We start from the raw sequence: 23,107 nt of genomic DNA on the forward strand, positions 1-23,107 counted from the left end.
CTAGTCCCAGCGCCTGCGTACAGCAGGTGCTCAGCGAGTGTGGGTAACTGTGATCGAAGGAGCAGTCAGGTGATCTGACCCCTCTGTCTGCTTTCTGCCTCTTTCTCCATCTCTGGGAGTCAGTCAGAGTGTTCAGTCCTTGGGTGACATGGCCACACAGACTAAAGTTTTGAGGGAAATGATCTGCATCTTGTTACAGTCTGTGTGCGAATTCCCCTTCCATCCATTGAAACGTGAGAGAGTTGGAAATCCACTGGATAAGGCACCATCCGCCCCACTTCCTTCGGGCTCCTGTATAATTAGTTCAGGGACCCTCTGTCCCCGTTGTGCTTAGACAGGATCAGACCTCAGCCTGTTTCATGTCCCGTGAGTCCTCTCTCCCCGTGTCCTAAGTCCTGGGTCAGCTTCTCTGACTCCCCCCAGCCCCTCAGGGGCGAGGAGCTCCTGAACTTCGGAGACCTTTTCTGACAAGTCACCGAGGAGTCTGGGGCCTGGATTAGGGCGGGAGGGGGGGAGGGTTACGAGCTTTGGCCTGGATCTCTTGCAGCTGAGACTGCATTTTGGCAACTTGGTCTTCATTTCCTTTAGGGGGAAATAGTTGCTTCAGCACGTGGCCACTAGGTGGCAGCAGAGGAAGAGAAAGGCCCTTCACCTGGGCTTAACTGGGGCACAAGGGGACGGACGCTACACACTCAGTGCTCCCCACCCACCCCGGGTGCTCGCTCGGCTGAGATAGCCACAGCGGCCCCCAGCCCACGCGCTTCCTCAGCCCACCCTCCCCCAGGTGTCAGGGAGCCACCTGCACCCAGATCCCACACACAGACTTGCTGTGCTGGGTCTGCGTGGTGTTTAATATTTTAAACATGTGTTGCCAACATTTCAAACATATCAAAATATGTTTAAGTATTAAACATATTATATATCTATATTTATCTGAATCACTTTACTGCACAGCTGAGACTAACACAACATTGTAAACCAACTATACTTCAATTCCAAAAAAGAAAAAAAGGAAAAAAGTATAAAATATGTTTAACGGGCAGCCTTTGGGGCCCTGGGACTTGCCGTCATCAGGCCACATCTCGTCCCAAGGAGAATGGGAGAGCCGTGATCAGAAGGCCCCCCCTGGTGAGGTGCAGGGTTGGCGGCGGACGTGAACGGATGGCGTGGGGAAGCAGAGGGGGCTGTGGGAGTGGTCCAGGATGAGCGATGGCTGTAGAGCTTGGGGAGTTCTTCCACGTTCCGCAAAAGGAAGTATGGCTTCAGGAGTTTGTAGGAGAGAAATGGGAAGGAGGCTTTCGGTGCCTGAGACCTTGCAGGGGGCCTGTGGGCACTGCCATGGGCTCAGCTCAGGGATGGAGGATGGACTGGAACCGGTCAGGGACAAACCTCGTCTCCGGCTTTGGGGGCGAAGGGACGTGGTGCGGCATCTGGTACTAGTGGGTTCACCTGGCCGGGAGCCCTGTGTCCCCTCTGTTCACAGGCTCCTGTGTTTCTGCAAAGCCCCACTTCCCCGCCCCCAAAGACTTATCTTCTTGTTGGTTCTTCTTACGCCCCAGGCCAGGCCACACTCTTCCAAGGCTCTGGCGGGAAGAGTACTGACCCTCCTGTCCGAGGCCAGCTTTCCACGCCCACGGGGTCCCCACATCTCACCGCTGTCCACCGGCCGCTGCCCCCCAGCCGAGTCATCGAGGAGCTGCACAGGGCGCTGGCCACCAAGCACCGCCAGGACAGGTGAGGCCCCTCCCCTGGCAGCGGGACCTGTGTGCCCACGTCCCCATCTGCGGCCAGCCTTATGGGTGGCAGTTATGGGGGGCGGGCTCCGGGTTGAACTCAATGCTCTGCTGTCCCCGGCTTGGAATTCCTAGCTTCTGAGCAAGGAGCTCGTGTTTTCATTTTGCACTGGGCTGTGCAGCTGGTCTGTAGCTGGTCTCAGTTGCCACTTTCCGGGCGGGGTCAAGTGGGTGATGTGCACCGTGGGGACCAGCCACAAAGTCCCTGCATTTCCCCCGGAGGATCCAGGGATCCAGGGTTGGGTGGGAGCATCCCGGGGGAGAATTGAGAGGGAGAAGTAGCTGTTACGTTGTCTCGGGACTCTGACGGCTTCCCGTTTTCATCAGGCAAGAGCACAAGTAAGCCTGCTCGGAAGCTGGCTCTTATTCTTGGTCTCATATGCCTCATAGACTGAGGATAAGTGAGTCATCGAAGGGCAAAACAGACAATGGAATACGCGTGTGGCTTGGCAGAAATATTGGACAAATAAAATGCCCTGCTCAGTTCTGAGGAAATCCTTGATCTGAGTGTTTGCTGCTCTCAGCCTTGGCGGGGTTTATTACGTGCATGTCTGTGACATTCGGGTCAGCACGTCCTAAGCAGCCGTTTGCCTTGGACTCGGAGCCGCGTGTGCCTCCGGCGCGTCTTGTCCTGTGTATCGGCTGCACATACTTGGGGGTCGTCTTTGCAACGCCCGTTATAAGTCTTCAAGTCGACTTTGCAGGGTTTGCAGGTGAAGCTGGACAACATATAACACGAACTGCCTTTCTGGTTCAGTTTCCAAGGCAGGGACAGTAAGGGGTCCCCGAAGAAACGCGTGGACGTCCGGCTGTCGAGGACGTGCAGCGTGGAGCGGGGCAAGGAGCGGGGCGAGGCTTGGAGCTTTGATGGAGTCTCGGACGGCAAGTGGACCGTGGCTCAGGAGTCCGAGGAGAATAAGGAGAACCTGATCATGAATTCCGAACTCAAGGATGACCTGCTTTTGTATCAAGACGAAGAGGCCCTGAATGACTCCATCATCTCTGGTGAGCGGAGGGGGGATCCCGCGGGGTGGGAAACTCCCACCAGAGGTGCGCATCCGCCAGCACAGAGGGGGCGGGGGAGTGATGGAGAGAGATACCCCCCCTCCTTGTTTCATGAGCAGGCTGCCTGCGGGCAGGCTCAGGGCACAGTTAGGATGGACCTGAGTGAGTTTGCTTTATTCTGCCCATTGCATATTCATTTTCACGTGTGTTGGAAAAACAGAAGTGGCTCAGTGAGTGACAGAGCATCACTGCTTGGGATGACACGGCAGGAGGTGGTGTCGGTGGCACTCGGATGGCCAGCGTTTGGAAAATGTAGCAGAAAATGTTCATAGGAAAGCGAGATGAGCTGGAAGTGGGAGGGAGGGAAGGAGAGAGGGGCTGATGCCAGCAGTCGTCTCGGAAATACTATAAGCCCGGCAGCATCTGTTCAGGACCACGTGTTCACGAGGCCCTAGGAGGTCTGTGTCTGTCCTCACAACATGTTCTAAAGATCAGAGTATTTGGTCTGTCTTACCCTTGAAGATCTGGGGACTCAGAGACAGAGCATCGTAGGCCCCTCGTGATGCAGGTAAAAGGGTGCTGAGTCCTGGTGCAGGCTGTGCAGGCTTCGTCTCTTGTAGGAGGGTCAAGGGTGGACGTGGCTATAAGGCCTTTGGGGGAGGATTCTTGTTCCTAAGTGAGGGGTTATTGTTCTTCCTGAAAGCATCTCATGGTGACCATCACTGCCACAGGCAGAGCTCTGGGTGGAGCCACTGGGGACCTGGTCTGGTGTTGGTGGAGAGTCGGGAAGGGGCTGGCATTGAAACTGAGCTGGCTGGTATTAAGCGGGTACAGTCAGGGCGAATCGTGACCAGGTGGACAGACCAGGAGCCCAGGGCTAGACACTGGCCTTGACTGTCATCCCCTCCTGTGACCTTGCGTACCTCTGGGCCTTTTCCACGCTGGTCTAGCGAAGCACTTCCGGGAGCATGTGCTGCGGTACATGTGGGGTGACACGGCTCCCACGAGGTTGGAAGAGGCTGATAGATAGTCGAACTGAGGTCTTCGTGGCAGAAACTCACAGCCATAGGGCCCTGGACGTCTAAGAAGAGGATGAAGCTTGTGATGTTTCCCAAACGTATCTGGCCCTGGGACCCTTTCCCTTAAACACCCGTCAGCATCCTGCCGGATGGGGTGACGTGGGACACATCTGAGAACGGCTGGCGTAGACAGGGCTCACGGGCTGGAGCAGGTCCCTCAACCTCGGCACCAGTGACATTGGGGGCTGGACAGTTCTCTGTGGTGGTGCTGCCCTGGGCCTTGTAGGGTGTCTGGAGCGTCCCTGGCTTCTGCTCGCTGGACTGCACTCCCTCTGGCTCTAGGCGAGGGTTCTTCCTGCCTTTTTCAGCTGCCGGGGGCTCCAGTGGTCCTTGCCTTGTGGCCGCAGCCTCTGATCTCTGCCTCCATCTTCATATCAGCTCTTCATGTCCTCTCCTTTTCTTATAAGGACACTCATCATTGGTTTTAGGGCCCATCTGGATAATCTGGGATGATCTCCTCATTTTGAGATCCTTACCTTAATTACATCTGCAAAAGCAAATTACATTTTTTTTTTTTTTCCAAATAAGGTCACATTCCCAGGTTCCAGGTGCACCAATCTTTGGGGGTCACTGTTCTACCCAACACTGTCACCCCGATGGTGTAGCATGTTCCTTTTCTTATTGAGCCAAGGTCGCCCCTGGGACCTTTTACCCCCAACCCCACGCCCGTCCTCAGCAGTGGGACCAGTCCACGCGCCTCAGACGAGACCTGCTGTGGGAAGGAGCGGGTCTCCGCCTGCCTCGCCCCCGACCCCTCACTGACCAGCTCCGACCTTCTCCTCCCTGCTCTGATGACAGCGCTGTGAACCTTCCTTCAGGGCTTTGACGCAGTTGCCGTTTTACCCTGACTTCTGTCCTTGTCTGACTGTTGTCTGTCCCCCCACCAGTCTATCATTATTCGACTGTTACTGATGACCTAATGTATGTGTTTGTCTACTGTGCCCCTCGTCCCCATGTGCGTGGTTCTAAGCAGGAGTCAGTGAGCAGCTGCTGGATGAGTGGCTTTAAATACCACCTGCCAATCCGACAGGTCCTCCAGCCCACGTGGCCCGAGCTCCAAGGGGTTGTCCTGTTAACTCAGCACGTCCCCCTGGGGTCTTGGAGGTGCGGCTGACCCGACATCTTTGGATCGGAGCTCTTGATCTTTGCCTCCAAACCCAGACCGTTCCCTGTCCTTGTGAGCAGGGCCTCTGACCTTCCGTGGCCTGGGGCCACCGTGCCGCTCGCTGGACTTTGCACCTGACACGCAAATGGCTCCTCCTTGAAGACATCGGGCCAGTCCCCCTCTGCTGCGCTCAGCCTCCCCCGAGGCTCCCTGCCTGCGCCCTCACCTCTGTTCTAGCCTCTCCACACAGACAGACGTCAGGGAATGTCACCCCTTGCTCACATTCCTCCAGTGGCTTCCGAGGGGTTGAACGCCCTGACCTCACCAGGATCTGCGTGGCCTGTCCCTGTCCCCCGGGCTTGTCTCCTCTCCACGCCCCCTGGGACCCAGCCACACACCCTCCCTGCTTCTTACACGCCCTGACCACAGGGCTCCCATGCTCACCACGCAGGAGGTGTGTGCGGCTCCACGGGGTTTAAAACACCGCTTCCTCCAGGAAGCCGGCAGGCATAACAAGCGACTCCTCTGCCAGTCCCTACGCACACAATAAATGTCAGTGAATGATGGGGTGTCGGGATGAAAGGAGATGGTGTCTGTAGCCTCACGTGGCAGATCAGCCATTTCGCCACCTCCGAGGGTTCTCCCAGGACGTGGGGCAAACCTGAGTCTCTTGTTGTTTGTCTTCTCAAACCGGCGTCCTTAATTGAACTTGGCGTTTGACTGTGGTGACAGGAAGAGGGAGGGTGGAACTCATTCTAGAAACTCTGCTGTTGTTAACATGCCCAGGATCCCACCAGGCTGTGCTCAGGAAGGACTGCACTGACTGTGTTTGCAAACCCAGGTAAAGCCACCCCTCTTGTGGGCATCGTTGTCTGGGGCTCAAGGTCAAGGGCTCACATCCAACCCTAAGAGCATCCTGTGGAGGGCTGGGCGCATTGCACGCAGTGAGGCAGATCTGGGGATTCCCGACGCCCACACACTGACCCCTGACATCTGTAGTGGAGGCCACGGTACACGATCCGGGGTCCCTGAACCCCTGAGATCCAGGGCAGAAAGTGGACGCTTTGCCTTTAGCATATTCTCACGTGTGTTTGCAACTCCCTCAAAGTTACGAATCTCTGGGACACCATGCTTGGAGGAAAAAAAATTCAATATCGGTTCTGGGAAAAGTCTATAAATCTTACTTTTGGGGCAAAGTGGTTCCTAGTGGGAAAGGCTCATAAACGTATTCTGCTTGGCCTGGTAGGACAGTGGCAAAGATCAGCTTTTATTTCCTTGCTCGAGTTCAAACCCCGCTCCCAGCATCACGCTGGTGTGTTCTTTGTAGATCTCTGTGGTGCAGAGGCAGCGGCTTCATCCATTATTAACCATAGAAACTGCACTGGTATTTATTTATTTATCCTCATAACTCACTGTCGATGGAGCCTTTGCAGGTGGCGTCTCATCCAGCGTGAACACCCCAGGACGTGCTTGTTATCGAACATCTCGCCAGCCTGAATTCTCTAGTAGTAGCTACATCAGGGTTTAATTTCTGGGGGTGGTGGAGACCCCATCCGAGGCAGCCCTGCTCCTGAATCAGCTCCAACACTGTCCTGCTGGATCCGGTTGGAGTGAAAAATGTATTTGCTTTACTCTGGGTCTGGCCGTTGGATTTCCATGCAGGGCACGTACGATGTCTCGATCAACACAAAGATGCGTTACAGGCTGTTGTGTTTGTGCCTCGTGTGCTGTGTTTATGCTCCCACATAGGCTTGCATGCGTGTGTGTCCACACGGTACCTTTGTGGGCACGTGGAGTCAGTGCCAGGTAACTGGGGACATTCTCAAGTCCATCAAAGGTGATTTTTTAAAAGATTTTGTTTTCTAGAGCAATTTTAGGTTCACAGCAAATTAAGAAGAAATATAGACTTTTCCTTGTTCCCCTGCCCCATACCTGCACAGCGCCCTCCATTATCAGCATCCCCTCCAGTTGTTACAACTGATGAACCTGCACTGGCACACGGTCACCTAAAGTCCATAATTTGTTAGAGTTTATTCTTGGTGTTGTACGTTCTATGGGTTTGGACAAATGTATAATGACGTGTCCGTCCTTACAGTATCATATGGAGAAGTTCCACTGCCCTGAAAATCCTCTGGGCTCTGCCTGTTCATCCCTCCCTCCCCCCAACCCCTGGCAACCACTGATCTTTTTACTGTCTCCATAGTTTTGTCTTTTCCAGAAGGTCGTATTTGGAATAATACAGTAGGTAGTCTTTTCAGATTGGCTTCTTTCACTTAATAATATACATTTATGTTTCTGCCTTGCCATTTCATGGCTAGATGATATTTAATTTTTTTCTTTTTTTCTTTTTATTTTTTCTTCCAGTTTTGTTGAGATATAAATGACACGTAACGCTGTGTAAATTTAAGGTGTATACAGCATAATGATTTTCACTTACATACATCCTGAAATACCACAATACGTTTAATAAACATCCATCATCTCATATAGATACAAAATTAAAGAAATAGAAAAAATATTTTTTCCTTGTGAGGAGAATTCTTAGGATTCACTCTTTTGAAACTTTCATATGTAACACACATCAGTGTTAATTACATTTATCGTATTTCTCGTCTTGTACGTTACATCCCTAGTACTTACTTATCTTATACCTGGCAGTTTATACCTTCGGACCACCTTCATCCAATTCCCCCTGCTTCCATCTCCCACCTCTGGCAACCACAAATCAGATCTCTTTTTTCTATGAGTTTGTTTTTGAAGTACAGTTGACCTACAACACTACATTAGTTCCTGGTATACAACATAGCGATCCAATATTTCTATACATTTCAAAATGATCTCCATGACGAATCTAGTTACCATCTGTCACCATACGAAGATATCACGTAATTATCGGCTATATTCCCCACACTGTACATTTCCTACCCGTGGCTCATTTATTTTGTAAATGGGAGTTTGTACCTCTTAATCTCCCTCACCTGTGTCTCTCCTCCCCCACCCCCTCGTTTCTTTTTAATGCAGAATAATATTCCACTGTCTGGCTGTATCCCAGTTTATTTATCCCTTCATCTACTGAAGGAGGTCTTGGTTGTTTCTAAGTTTTGGCAACTATGACTAAAGCTGTTATAAACATCCATGTGCAGGTTTTTGTGTGGGTATAAGTTTTCAACTCCTTTGGGTAAATACCAAAGAGTGAAGCGGTTGGATCATAGGTTAAGAGGATGTTGAGTGTCGTGAGAAACCACCGAACAGTCTTCCAAGGTGACTGCTCCATTTTACATTCCGACCAGCAACGGATGGAAGTTCCTGTTCCCCCACATCTTCGCCAGCATTTGGTGTTTGTCAGTGTTCTGGACTTTGGCCACTCTTACAGGTTTGTAGTGGTACCTCATTATTGTTTTAACTTGCATTTTCCTAATGACGCATGATATGGTGCATCTTTTCATGTGTTGATTTAACATCTGTATATCTGCTTTGGTGAGGTGTCCGTTAAGATTTTTGGCCCGTTTTTTAATTGGGTGATTTGTTTTTTTATTGTTGAGTTTTAAGAGTTTTTTTTTAATATATTTTGGATGACATCCCTTTATCAGATGTGTCTTTTGCAAATATTTATTCCCAGTCCATGACTCTTCTTCTTATACTCTCAATATTGTCTTTAACAGAACAGAAGTTTTAACTTAGTAAACTCCAGCTTATCAATTTTTTCTTCCTTGGAGTGTGCCTTTGGTCTTGTATCTAAAAGTGATTACCATACATAAGGTCACTTAGGTTTCCTCCTAGGTGATCTAGAACTTCTATAGTGTTGTGTTTTGCGTTTCAGTCTGTGGTCCATTTTGACTTAATTTTTGTGAAAGGTGAAAGTTCTGCGTCTAGATTCATTTTTTATTTTTATTCTTTTGCATGTTGATGTCCAATTGTTCCAGCACCATTTGTGCAAAGATTATCATTGCTTTATTGTATTGCTTTTGCTCCTTCGTCAAAGATCAGCTAACTGTATTTATGTGGGTCTATTTCTGAACTCACTATTTTGTTCTATTGATGTATTTGTCTATTCTTTCACCAATACCACACTATAAACTAAGTCGAGTAGTGTCAGTCTTCCAACTTCGTTCTCCAGTATTGTGTTGGCTATTCTTAGTCTTTTGCCTGTCCATATAAACTTTAGAATGTCTGCCAGTATCCACAAAATACCTTGTGGGGATTTGGATTGGGATTGCATTGAACCTATAGATCACATTAGGAAAAACTGATGTCTTGACAATATTCAGCCTTACTGTCCACGAACATGGAATATCTCTCCATTTATTTGGTTCTTCTTTGATTTTGTTCATTAGAGTTTTGTAGTTTTCCTCGTATAGATCTTGTGTATATGTTGTTGGATTTATATATAACTGTTTCATTTTGGGGGCTGTTAATATAAAGGCATTATGTTTTTAATTTCAAATTCCAGTTGTTCATTGTTGGTATAATGGAAAGCAATTGACTCTTGTATATTAACCTTGTATCCTGCAACCTTGCTACAATCACTGATTAGTTCCAGGAGTTTTTCATTGATTCTTTTGGATTTTCTACATAGATATTGTGTCATCAGAAAACAAAGACAGTTTTATGTCTTCTCACTCTGTGTACCTTTTATTTCCTTTTCTTCTCTTTTTGCATTACCTCCTATTCCAGTATGATACTGAAAAGGAATGATGGAAAAGACATCTTGCTTTGTTCCTGATCTTCGTGGGAAAGCTTTGAGTTTCTCACCATTAAGGATGTTGTTAGCGCTCGGTTTTTGTAGATATTATCAAGTTGAAGAAGTTCCTCTTTGCTAAGTTTACTGATGTGGTTTTTTTAATTGAGGTGACGTTGGTTTATAACATTATGAGTTTCATGTGTGCAGCACTATATTTTTACTTCTGCATACACTACAGTGTGCTCACCACCCCAAATTGAGTTTCTACCCATTATCATGCAATCGACCCCCTTTGTCCATTTTGCCTTCCCCCTTGTTTCCCTCTGGTAACCGCTACTCTGTTCTCTGTATCTACATTTTGGTTTGGTTTATTTATTTGTTTTTTATGTTGCACACATGAGTGATTTCATTTGGTGTTTGTCTTTCTCTGTCAGACTTGTCTCACTTAGCATAATCTCCTACAGGTCCATTCATGCTGTTGCGAATGGCAGGATTTTATCTTTTTTATGACTGAGTAGTATTCTGCTATGTGTGTGTCTGTGTGTGTGTATGTATATATGTACACAACTTCTTTATCCCTTCATCTCTTGATGGGCAGTTAGGTTGTTTCCATATCTCTTGGCTATTGTAAATCATACTGTGATGAACATAGGAGTGCATATATCCTTTTGAATTAGTGTTTTTGTATTCTTCAGATAAATAACCAGATGTGGAATAGCTGGACTGTATGGTAATTCTATTCTTATTTTTTGGAGGAATCTCTATATTGTTTTCCATAGTGGCTGCACCAACTTACATTCTCAGCAACTGTGTATAAGGGTTCCCTTTTCTCCACATCCTCTCCAACCCTTGTTATTTCTTGCTTTTCTGATAATAGCCATTCTAACAGGCATGAAGTGATATCTCACTGTAGTTCTGATTTGCATTCCCCTAATAATTAGTGATGTTGAACATCTTTTCACATGCCGTTGGCCATCTGTATGTCTTCTTTTCAAAAATGTCTGTTCAGATCTTCTGCCCACTATTCAATCAGATTTTGTGTTTTGGAGTTGTTGAGTTGTATGAGTTCTTCATATATTTTGGATATTAACCCCTTATTGCATATATGATTTGCAAATACCTTCTTCCCATCAGGTAGGTTGTCTTTTAGTTTTGTTGACGGCTTCCTTTGCTGTGCAGAAGCTTTTTTAGTTTGAGGCAATCCTATTTGTTTATTTTTGCTTTTGTTTCCTTTGCTTGAGGAGACATTACATGGAAAGGTATTGCTAAGACTGATGTAAAAAGAGCATCCTGCCTATGTTTTCTTCTAGGAGTTTTATGGTTTCAGGTCTTATATTCAAGTCTTTAATCCATTTTGAGTTAATTTTTGTGTATGGTGTGAGACAGTGGTCTAGTTTCTTATCTATCTATCCAGTTTTCTCAGCACTATTTATTGAAGATACTGTCCTTTCTCTGTAGTATGTTCTTAGCTCTTTTGTTGTAAATTATTTGTCCATATATATGCAGGTTTATTTCTAAGATCTCAATAATGTTCTGTTTTTGATCTATGTATCTGTTTTTCTGCCAATTCCATGCTGTTTTGATTACGGCTTTCGTAATATAGTTTGAAATCAGGGTGTGTGATACCTCAAGATTTGTTTTTTTCTCTCAGGATTGCTTGGGTATTTGTGGTCTTTTGTGCTTCCATATAAATTTTAGAATTTTTTGTTCTATTTCTGTGAAAAATGTCATTGGGATTTTGATAGGGATTGCATTGACTCTGTAGATTGCTTTAGGTAATGTGAACTTTTGAAAAATGTTAATTCTTTTAATCCAATTAGGACACAGAGTATCTTTCTGTTTCTTTGTATCTTCTTCAACTTATTTCAGCAATATCTTACATTTTTCAGTGTATGAGTCTTTCACCTTCTTGATTAAAATTACTTCTTTTTTGGTACCAATTGTAAATAGAATTGTTAATTTTACTTTATGCTAGCTTATTGTTAGTTTATAGGAATGCAGTGGATTTTCATATATTGTTTTTGTACCCTGCAACTTTATTGTAATCATTATTTTGAGTAGCTTTTCGGTGGAGTCTTTGGGATTTTCTATACATAAAAATTATGTTGTCTACAGACAGTGACAATTTTACTTCTTCCTTTCCCATTTGGATGTCTTTCATTTCTTTTTCTTGCCTAATTTCTTTAGCTAGGACTTTCAATACTGCATTGGACAAGAATGGTGAGAGTGGGCACCCTTGTCTTCTTCCTGATCTTAGAGGGATAACTTTCAGTTTTCCACTATTGTGTATAATGTTAGCTGTGGGTTTGTCAAATGAGGCCTTTATTAGGTTGAGGCACATTCCTCATATACCCATTTTATTGAGAGTTTTTCTCATAAATGGCTGTTGAATCTCGTCATATGCTTTTTCTGCATCTACTGAGATGATCATATGATTTTTATCCTTCATATTGTTAGTGTGGTGTATCATATTGATTGATTTGTGTATGTTGAACCATCCTTGCATCCCTAGAGTAAGCCCCACTTGATCATGGTGTATGATCCTCTTAAGGTAGCACATGTGTTCAGTTTGCTAATATTTTGTTGAGGATTTTTGTGTTTATGTTCATCAGAAATATTGGCCTGTAATTTTCTTTTTTTGTGTTGTGTTTGTCTGGTTTTGGTATCAGGAAGATGCTGGCCTCTTAAAATAAGTTAGGAAGTGTTCCATTTTCTTCAACTTTTTGGGTGAGTTTGAGAAGGATAGATATTAAATCCTTGAATGTTTGGCAAGATTCACCTGTGAAGCTGTCGGCCCTGAACGTTTGTTTCTGGAGAAGTTTTTTTTATGACTCTTTCAGTCTTCTTACTAGTGATCAGTCCTTTCAGATTTTCTATTTCTTCATGATTCAGTCTTGGAAATTTGTATGATTCTAAGAATTTTTTCATTTCTTCTAGGTTTCCCAGTTGGTTGGGAGTACAGCTATTTTCTCTCTTTTTTTTTTAAACATCTTTATTGGGGTATATTTCCTTTACAATGGTGTGTTAGTTTCTGCTTTATAACAAAGTGAATCAGTTATACATATACATATGTTCCCATATCTCTTCCCTCTTGCGTCTCCCTCCCTCCCACCCTCCCTATCCCACCCCTCCAGGCGGTCACAAAGCACCGAGCTGATATCCCTGTGCTATGCGGCTGCTTCCCACTAGCTATCTACCTTACGTTTGTTAGTGTATATATGTCCATGCCTCTCTCTCGCTTTGTCACCCTTCCCCCTCCCCATATCCTCAAGCCCGTTCTCCAGTAGGTCTGTGTCTTTATTCCTGTCTTAACCCTAGGTTCTTCATGACATTTTTTTTCTTAAATTCCATATATATGTGTTAGCATACGGTATTTGTCTTTCTCTTTCTGACTTACTTCACTCTGTATGACAGACTCTAGGTCTACCCACCTCATTACAAATAGCTCAATTTCATTTCTTTTTATGGCTGAGTAATGTTCCATTGTATATATGTGCCACATCTTCTTTATCCATTCATCCGATGATGGGCACTTAGGTTGTTTCCATCTCCGGGCTATTGTAAATAGAGCTGCAATGAACATTTTGGTACATGACTCTTTTTGAATTATGGTTTTCTCAGGGTATATGCCCAATAGTGGGATCGCTGGGTCATATGGTAGTTCTATTTGTAGTTTTTTAAGGAACCTCCATAGTGTTCTCCATAGTGGCTGAACCAATTCACATTCCCACCAGCAGTGCAGGAGTGTTCCCTTTTCTCCACACCCGCTCCAGCATTTATTGTTTCTAGATTTGTTGATGATGGCCATTCTGACTGGTGTGAGATGATATCTCATTGTAGTTTTGATTTGCATTTCTCTAATGATTAATGATGTTGAGCATTCTTTCATGTGTTTGTTGGCAGTCTGTATATCTTCTTTGGAGAAATGTCTATTTAGGTCTTCTGCCCATTTTCGGATTGGGTTCTTTGTGTTTTTGTTATTGAGCTGCATGAGCTGCTTGTAAATTTTGGAAATTAATCCTTTGTCAGTTGCTTCATTTGCAAATATTTTCTCCCATTCTGAGGGTTGTCTTTTGGTCTTGTTTATGGTTTCCTTTGTTGTGCAAAAGCTTTGAAGTTTCATTAGGTCCCATTTGTTTATTTTTGTTTTTATTTCCATTTCTCTAGGAGGTGGGTCAAAAAGGATCTTGCTGTGATTTATGTCATAGAGTGTCCTGCCTATGTTTTCCTCTAAGAGTTTGATAGTTTCTGGCCTTACATTTAGGTCTTTAATCCATTTTGAGCTTATTTTTGTGTATGGTGTTAGGGAGTGATCTAATCTCATACTTTTACATGTACCTGTCCAGTTTTCCCAGCACCACTTATTGAAGAGGCTGTCCTTTCTCCACTGTACATTCCTGCCTCCTTTATCAAAGATAAGGTGACCGACCATATGTGCATGGGTTTATCTCTGGGCTTTCTATCCTGTTCCTTGATCTATCTTTCTGTTTTTGTGCCAGTACCATACTGTCTTGATTACTGTAGCTTTGTAGTATAGTATGAAGTCAGGGAGCCTGATTCCTCCAGCTCCGTTTTTCGTTCTCAAGATTGCTTTGGCTATTCGGGGTCTTTCATGTTTCCATACAAATTGTGAAATTTTTTGTTCTAGTTCTGTGAAAAATGCCAGTGGTAGTTTGATAGGGATTGCATTGAATCTGTAGATTGCTTTGGGTAGTAGAGTCATTTTCACAATGTTGATTCTTCCAATCCAAGAACATGGTATATCTCTCCATCTATTTGTATCATCTTTAATTGCTTTCATCAGTGTCTTATAATTTTCTGCATACAGGTGTTTTGTCTCCATAGGTAGGTTTCTTCCTAGATATTTTATTCTTTTTGTTGCAGTCGTAAATGGGAGTGTTTTCTTGATTTCGCTTTCAGATTTTTCATCATTAGTGTATAGGAATGCAAGAGATTTCTGTGCAGTAATTTTGTATCCTGCAACTTTACCACATTCATTGATTAGCTCTAGTAGTTTTCTGGTAGCATCTTTAGGATTCTCTATGTATAGTATCATGTCATCTGCAAACAGTGACAGCTTTACTTCTTCTTTTCTGATTCGGATTCCTTTTATTTCCTTTTCTTCTCTGATTGCTGTGGCTAAAATTTCCAAAACTATATTGAATAAGAGTGGTGAGAGTGGGCAACCTTGTCTTGTTCCTGAGCTTAGTGGAAATGCTTTCAGCTTTTCACCATTGAGGACGATGATTGCTGTGGGTTTGTCATGGTCTTTATTATATTGAGGAAAGTTCCCTCTATGCCTACTTTCGGCAGGGTTTTTATCATAAGTGGGTGTTGAATTTTGTCAAAAGCTTTCTCTGCATCTATTGAGATGATCATATGATTTTTCTCCTTCAATTTGTTAATATGGTTTATCACATTGATTGATTTGCATATATTGAAGAATCCTTGCATTCCTGGAATAAACTCCACTTGATCATGGTGTATGATCCTTTTAATGTGCTGTTGGATTCTGTTTGCTAGTATTTTGTTGAGGATTTTTGCATCTATGTTCATCAGTGATATTGGCCTGTAGTTTTCTTTCTTTGTGACATCCTTGTCTGGTTTTGGTATCAAGGTGATGGTGGCCTCGTGGAATGAGTTTGCGAGCGTTCCTCCCTCTGCTATATTTTGGAAGAGTTTGAGAAGGATAGGTGTTAGCTCTTCTCTAAATGTTTGATAGAATTCGCCTGTGAAGCCATCTGGTCCTGGGCTTTTGTTTGTTGGAAGATTTTTAATCACAGTTTCAATTTCAGTGCTTGTGACTGGTCTGTTCATATTTTCTATTTCTTCCTGATTCAGTCTTGGAAGGTTGTGCATTTCTAAGAATTTGTCCATTTCTTCCAGGTTGTCCATTTTATTGGCATAGAGTTGCTTGTAGTAATCTCTCATGATCTTTTGTATTTCTGCAGTGTCAGTTGTTACGTCTCCTTTTTCATTTCTAATTCTATTGATTTGAGTCTTCTTCCTTTTTCTCTTGATGAGTCTGGCTAATGGTTTATCAATTTTGTTTATCTTCTCAAAGAACCAGCTTTTAGTTCTATTGATCTTTGCTATTGTGTCCTTCATTTATTTCTGATCTGATTTTTATGATTTCTTTCCTTCCGCTAACTTTGGGGGTTTTTTGTTCTTCTTTCTCTAATTGCTTTAGGTGCAAGGTTAGGTTGTTTATTCGAGATGTTTCCTGTTTCTTAAGGTGGGCTTGTATTGCTATCAGCTTCCCTCTTAGAACTGCTTTTGCTGCATCCCATAGGTTTTGGGTCATTGTGTTTCCACTGTCATTTGTTTCTAGGTTTTTTTTTATTTCCTCTTTGATTTCTTCAGTGATCACTTCGTTATTAAGTAGTGTATTGTTTAGCCTCCATGTGTTTGTATTTTTTACTGATCTTTTCCTGTAATTGATATCTAGTCTCATGGCGTTGTGGTCGGAAAAGATACTTGATACAATTTCAATTTTCTTAAATTTACCAAGGCTTGATTTGTGACCCAAGATATGATCTATCCTGGAGAATGTTCCATGAGCACTTGAGAAAAATGTGTATTCTGTTGTTTTTGCATGGAGTGTCCTATAAATATCAATTAAGTCCATCTTGTTTAATGTATCATTTAAAGCTTGTGTTTCCTTATTTATTTTCATTTTGGATGATCTGTCCATTGGTAAAAGTGGGGTGTTGGAAGTCCCCTGCTATGAATGTGTTAGTGTCGATTTCCCCTTTTATGGCTGTTAGTAATTGCCTTATGTATTGAGGTGCTCCTATGTTGGGTGCATAAATATTTACAATTGTTATATCTTCTTCTTGGATCGATCCCTTGATCATTATGTAGTGTCCTTCTTTGTCTCTTCTAATAGTCTTTATTTTAAAGTCTATTTTGTCTGAGAATTGCTACTCCAGCTTTCTTTTGGTTTCCATTTGCATGGAATATCTTTTTCCATCCCCTTACTTTCAGTCTGTATGTGTCTCTAGGTCTGAAGTGGGTCTCTTGTAGACAGCATATATATGGGTCTTGTTTTTGTATCCATTCAGCCAATCTGTGTCTTTTGGTGGGAGCATTTAGTCCATTTACATTTAAGGTAATTATCGCTATGTATGTTCCTATTCCCATTTTCTAAATTGTTTTGGGTTCGTTATTGTAGGTCTTTTCCTTCTCTTGTGTTTCTTGCCTAGAGACGTGCCTTTAGCATTTGTTGTAGAGCTGGTTTGGTGGTGCTGAACTCTCTCAGCTTTTGCTTCTCTGTAAAGGTTTTAATTTCTCCCTCAAATCTGAATGAGATCCTTGCTGGGTAGAGTAATCTTGGTTGCAGGTTTTTCTCCTTCATCACTTTCAGTATGTCCTGCCACTCCCTTCTGGCTTGCAGAGTTTCTGCTGAGAGATCAGCTGTTAACCTTATGGGGATTCCCTTGTGTGTTATTTGTTGTTTTTCCCTTGCTGCTTTTTTTTTTTTTTTTTTTTGATACATGGGCCTCTCACTGTTGTGGCCTCTTCTGTTGCAGAGCACAGGCTCCGGACCCGCAGGCTCAGCGGCCATGGCTCACGGGCCCAGCTGCTTCGCGGCATGTGGGATCTTCCCGGAGTGGGGCATGAACCCGTGTCCCCTGCATAGGCAGGCGGACTCTCAACCACTGCGCCACCAGGGAAGACCCTCCCTTGCTGCTTTTAATATGTTTTCTTTGTATTTAATTTTTGACAGTTTGATTAATATGTGTCGGTGTATTTCTCCTTGGATTTATCCTGTATGGGACTCTCTGTGCTTCCTGGACTTGATTAACTATTTCCTTTCCCATATTAGGGAAGTTTTCAACTATAATCTGTTCAAATATTTTCTCAGTCCCTTTTTTTCTCTTCTTCTTCTGGAACCCCTATAATTCGAATGTTGGTGCGTTTAACGTTGTCCCAGAGGTCTCTGAGACTGTCCTCAGTTCTTTTCCTTCTTTTTTCTTTATTCTGCTCTGCAGTAGTTATTTCCACTATTTTATCTTCCAGGTCACTTATCTGTTCCTCTGCCTCAGTTATTCTGCTATTGATCCCATCTAGAGTATTTTTAATTTCATTTATTGTGTTGTGCATCATTGCTTGTTTCATCTTGTAGGTCCTTGTTGTTTCTTGCATTTTGTCTATTCTATTTCCAAGATTTTGCATCATCTTTACTATCATTATTCTGAATTATTTTTCAGGTAGCCTGCCTATTTCCTCTTCATTTGTTAGGTCTTGCGGGTTTTTATCTTGTTCCTTCATCTGTTGTGTATTTTTCTGTCTTCTCATTTTGCTTAACTTACTGTGTTTGGGGTCTCCTTTTTGCAGGCTGCAGGTTCGTACTTCCCATTGTTTTTGGTGTCTGTCGCCAGTGGCTAATGTTGGTTCAGTGGGTTGTGGAGGGGACTAGTGCCTGTGTTCTGGTGGATGAGGCTGGATCTTGTCTTTCTGGTGGGCAGGTCCTCGTCTGGTGGTGTGTTTTGGGGTGTCTGTGGCCTTATGATTTTAGGTAGCCTCTCTGCTAATGGGTGGGGTTGTGTTCCTGTCTTGCTAGTTGTTTTGCATATGGTGTCCAGCACTGTAGCTTGCTGGTCGTTGAGTGAAGCTGGGTGCTGGTGTTGAGATGGAGCTCTCTGGGAGATTTTCACCATTTGATATTATGTGGAGCTGGGAGGTCTCTTGTGGACCAGTGTCCTGAAGTTGGCTCTCCCACCTCAGAGGCACTGCACTGACTCCTGGCTGCAGCTCCAAGAGCTTTCATCCACACGGGTCAGAATAAAAGGGAGAAAAAGTAGAAAGAAAGAATTATTAGAAGAAGAAAGAAAGAAAGGAAGGAAAGAAGGAAATAAAGAAAGGAGGGAGGGAGGGAGGGAGTGACGGTGGGAGGGAGGGAGGAAGGAAGGAGGGAAGGAAGGAAAAAAGAAAGAAGATAAAGTAAAATAAAATAAAGTAAAATATAATAAAGTTATTAAATTAAAAAATAGGGCTTCCCTGGTGGTGCAGTGGTTGAGTCCACCTGCTGATGCAGGGGACAGGGGTTTGTGCCCCGGTCCGAGAAGATCCCACATGCCACGGAGCGGCTGGGCCCGTGAGCCTTGGCCGCTGAGCCTGCGCGTCTGGAGCCTGTGCTCCGCAATGGGAGAGGACACAACAGTGAGAGGCCCGCGTAATGCAAAAAAAATAATAATTATTATTATGAAAAAAATTTTAAAAAAACAACGGACGGGTAGAACTTTAGGACAAATGGTGGAAGCAAAGCTATACAGACAAAAATCTCACACAGAAGCATACACATACACACAAAAAGCGGAAAAGGGGAAAAAAATCATAAATCTTGCTCTCAAAGCCCACCTCCTCAATTTGGGACGATTCGTTGTCTATTCATGTATTACACGGATGCAGGTACATCAAGTGGATTGTGGAGGTTTAATCCGCTGCTCCTGAGGCTGCTGGGAGAGATTTCCCTTTCTCTTCTCTGTTAGCACAGCTCCAGGGGCTCAGTTTTGGATTTGGCCCCGCCTCTGGGTGTAGGTCGCTGGAGGGCGTCTGTTCTTCGCTCAGACAGGAGGGGGTTAAAGGAGCCGCTGCTGATTCGTGAGCTCTGGCGCACTCAGGCCTGGGGGGAGGGAGGGGCACGGAGTGCGGGGCGGGCCTGCAGCGGCAGAGGCCGTCGTGACGTTGCACCAGCCAGAGGCGGTCCGTGCGTTCTGCCGGGTGAGTTGTCCCTGGATCCCGGGACCCTGGTGGTGGAGGGCTGCACAGGCTCCCCGGAAGGGGGGTGTGAACAGTGACCTGTGCTCGCACACAGGCTTCTTGTGGCGGCAGCAGCAGCCTTAGCGTCTCATGCCCGTCTCTGGGGTCCGCGCTTTTAGCCGCGGGTCGCGCCCGTCTCTGGAGCTCCTTTAAGCAGCGCTCTTAATCCCCTCTCCTCGCGCACCAGGAAACAAAGAGGCAAGAAAAAGTCTCTTGCCTCTTCGGCAGCTCCAGACTTTTTTTCGGACTCCCTCCCGGCCAGCCGCGGCGCACTAACCCCTGCAGGCTGTGTTCACGCCGCCAACCCCAGTCCTCTGCCGGCGCTCGGACCGAAATCCGAGCCTTAGCTCCCACCCCCGCCCGCCCCGGCGGGGGAGCAGACAAGCCTCTCGGGCGGGTGAGTGCCGGTCGGCACCGATCCTCTGTGCGGGAATCTCTCCGCTTTGCCCTCCGCACCCATGTTGCTGTGCTCTACTCCGCGGCCCCGAAGCTTCCCCCTCCGCCATCCGCAGTCTCCGCCCGCGAAGGGGCTTCCTAGTGTGTGGAAACTTTTCCTCCTTCACGGCTTCCTCCCACTGGTGCAGGTCCAGTCCCCATCCTTTTGTCTCTGTTGTTTCTTTTTTCTTTTTCCCTACCGAGGTACGTGGGGAGTTTCTTGCCTTTTGGGAGGTCTGAGGTCTTCTGCCAGCATTCAGTAGGTGTTCTGTAGGAGTTGTTCCACGTGTAGGTGTATTTCTGGTGTATCTGTGGGGAGGAAGGTGATCCCCGCGTCTTACTCTTCCGCCATCTTCCCCTCCGGCCCCCAGCTATTCTCTTGTAATCCTTGTAATCCTTTGCATTTCTGTGACTTTCATTGTTATTTCTCATCTTTCATTTCTGAGTTTATTTATCAGAGTCTTCTTTTTCCTTAGTGATTCTTCCCAAAGGTTTGTCAAGTTATCTTTCCAAAGAGCCAACTCTTAGTTTCATTGATCTTTTCTATCATCTTTTTAGTGTCTATTTTATTTTTTAAATTTCTGTTCTGATTTTTATTATTTCCTTCCTTCTACTGACTTTGGGCTTTGTTCTTCTTTTTCTAGTTCCTTTAGGTGCAAGATTAGATTGTTTATTTGAGATTTTCCATGTTTCTTGAGGTAGGCCTGTATTGCTATAAACTTCCCTCTTAGTACCACTTTTGCTGCATCCCATAGATTTCAGTATGCCATATTTTCATTTGTCTTTAGGTAGTTTTAATTTTTTTTGATTTTTTGTTGACCCAATAGTTGTTCATTAGCATGTTGTTCAGTCCCCACTTATTTGTGATTTTTCTAGTTTTCTTGTAGTTGAGTTTTAGTTTCATACCGTTGTGGTCGGAAGAGATGTTTGATAGGATTTCAGTCTTCTTAAATTTACTGAGCTTTGTTTTGTGTCCCAGTACGTGGTCTATCCTTGAGAATGTTTCATCTGCACTTGAGAAGAATGTGTATTCTACTGCGTTTGGATGGAATTTTCTGTACAAGCTTATAAAATCCATCTGGTCTAATGTTTCATTTAAGGCCACTGTTTGCTTATTGACTTTCTGCCTGGATGATCTATCCATAGATGTAAGTATGGGGTTAACTATTATGGTGGTGGTGTCAGTTTCTTCCTTTAGTCCTGTTAATAATTGCTTTATATATTTTGGTGCTGCTGTGTTAGGTGCATGTATGTTAATACCTGTTATGTCTTCTTGCTGAATCGTCTGCTTTCTCATTATATAATGTCCATCTTTGTCTCTTGTTACCATTTTTGGCTTGAAGTCTATTTTGTCTGATATAAGTACGGCTGCATCCACTTTCTTTTCAGCTGCTGTTTGCTTGTAGTATCATCTTCCACACCCTCTTTGAGCGTATGTTTGCCTTTAGAGCTGACGTGGGTCTCCTGGAAGCAGCATATAGTTGGGTCTTGTTTTTTGTCCAGGTAGCCGCTCTGTGTCTTTTGATTGGTGAGTTCAATCCATTCATATTTAGGGTGATTACTGAGAGATGAGGACTTAGTACTGCCATTTTATCTTTTGTTTTCTGGTAGCTCTGTATCGCTATTGTTTCTTTTTCCCTGTGTTTCTGTTATTTCAACTTGGTGATTTTCTACGATATTTCTTCAGTTTCCTCTTTTTTTATGCTTTGTGTCTCTGCTCTAGATTTATGTTTTGTGCTTACCATGATGTTTGTATAAAGCATATCATAGATAAAATAGATAAAATTTTATCATAGATAAAATGTTTTTATTGTCTCAAATTATCCTTCTTTATGTTGTGAGTTTCTTACCAAATTGAAGGTAGCTATAGTTATTTTTACTGCTTTTTTCCTCTTTAACCTTTATACTGTAATAAATGTTTAAAAACCTATTCTGGGGGCTTCCCTGGTGGCGCAGTGGTTGAGAGTTCGCCTGCCGATGCAGGGGACACGGGTTTGTGCCCTGGTCTGGGAAGATCCCACATGCTGCTGAGCCGCTGGGCCCGTGAGCCACGGCCGCTGAGCCTGCGCGTCCGGAGCCTGTACTCCACAACGGGAGAGGCCACAACAGTGAGAGGCTCACGTACCACCAAAAAAAAAAAAAACAAACCCAAACACCTATTCTGATACATAGTTGCAATTTCTGATTCTGTCTGTTAGCACCTTACTCAAAGATTTGTGTACTTTTTGTATCAGGTAGAAGAGTTCCTTTCAATATTTCTTGTAATGCAGGTCTAGTGCAGGTCTAACTCCTTCAGCTTTTGTTTGTCTGGGAAAGCCTTTATTTCTCTTTCGTATCTGAATGACAGCTTTGCTGGATAGAGTATTCTTGGGTGACAGTTCTTTCAGTATTTTGAGAATGTCATTCCACTGTCTGTTGGCCTATAGAGGTCCTGCTGGGAGATCTGCCGGTGGATAATGGGAGTTCCTTTGTAGGTTATCATTCTCTTTCCTTTGGCTACCTTTCAAATTCTTTCTTTGTTACTGACTTTTGACAGTTTTAATATAATGTGTCTTAGAGAAAGAAGGTCTTTTCTGAGGTAATTAGGTGTTCCCTTAGATTCATGGACTTGTATATCCAGTTCCTTCCCCAGGTTTGGGGTGTTCTCAGCTATTACATTTTTAAAATAATATCTCTATGCCCCTCTCCTTCTTTTCCCCCTCTGGGATACCCACTATCCTAATGTCCTTCCTAAAAGGGTCATTTTGTTTTCATAGAATTTCCTCATTTTTAAAGATATTAATTCTCTCTCTTCTACGTGAATCATTTCTAGATTTCCTTCTCCAAGTTCACTAATTCTCTCTTCCATGTGGTCTGCTCTATTTCCAGTGCTTTTCATTGTGTTCTCCATCTTGGTTATTGAATTCTTCAGCTCCATAATTTCCGTTGGGTTCTTTTCTAGAGTTTCAGTCTCTTTGGTAAAATATTCCTTCTGTTCTTTCATTTTATTCCTGAGCTCACTGAACTGCCTTCCTGAGCTTTCTTGTAGCTCATTGTTTTTTCATCACAGCGTTTTTGAATTCTCTATCGGTGAGATCGTAATATTCCGTGACTTTCAGTTCGGTTTCTGGAGAATTGTTGTTCCTCTGCTGTTGCATTTGCACTAGTAAACACCTTTTTTCTTTAGGTAAAGCTTTTTTCTTCTTCTTTTTTAACTCGATTCTAACAATTCAACAGGTTATAAATTAGAGGCCTTTCTTTTCTT

At 44.2% G+C, this 23,107-nt stretch overlaps 1 protein-coding gene across 1 annotated transcript in view; it reads left to right on the plus strand.

Annotated features, from left to right (window-relative positions):
• Positions 1-23,107, plus strand: part of PHACTR3 (phosphatase and actin regulator 3) — a 215,718-nt gene that overhangs the window by 139,941 nt on the left and 52,670 nt on the right. The window contains exons 6-7 of the mRNA XM_033839597.2: positions 1,560-1,734; positions 2,551-2,798. Of these exons, the coding sequence (XP_033695488.1) occupies positions 1,560-1,734; positions 2,551-2,798 (423 nt within the window). The remainder of the gene's footprint in view (positions 1-1,559; positions 1,735-2,550; positions 2,799-23,107) is intronic.

Source organism: Tursiops truncatus, chromosome 15 (genome assembly GCF_011762595.2).
Source record: "Tursiops truncatus isolate mTurTru1 chromosome 15, mTurTru1.mat.Y, whole genome shotgun sequence".
NCBI lineage: Eukaryota > Metazoa > Chordata > Mammalia > Artiodactyla > Delphinidae > Tursiops > Tursiops truncatus.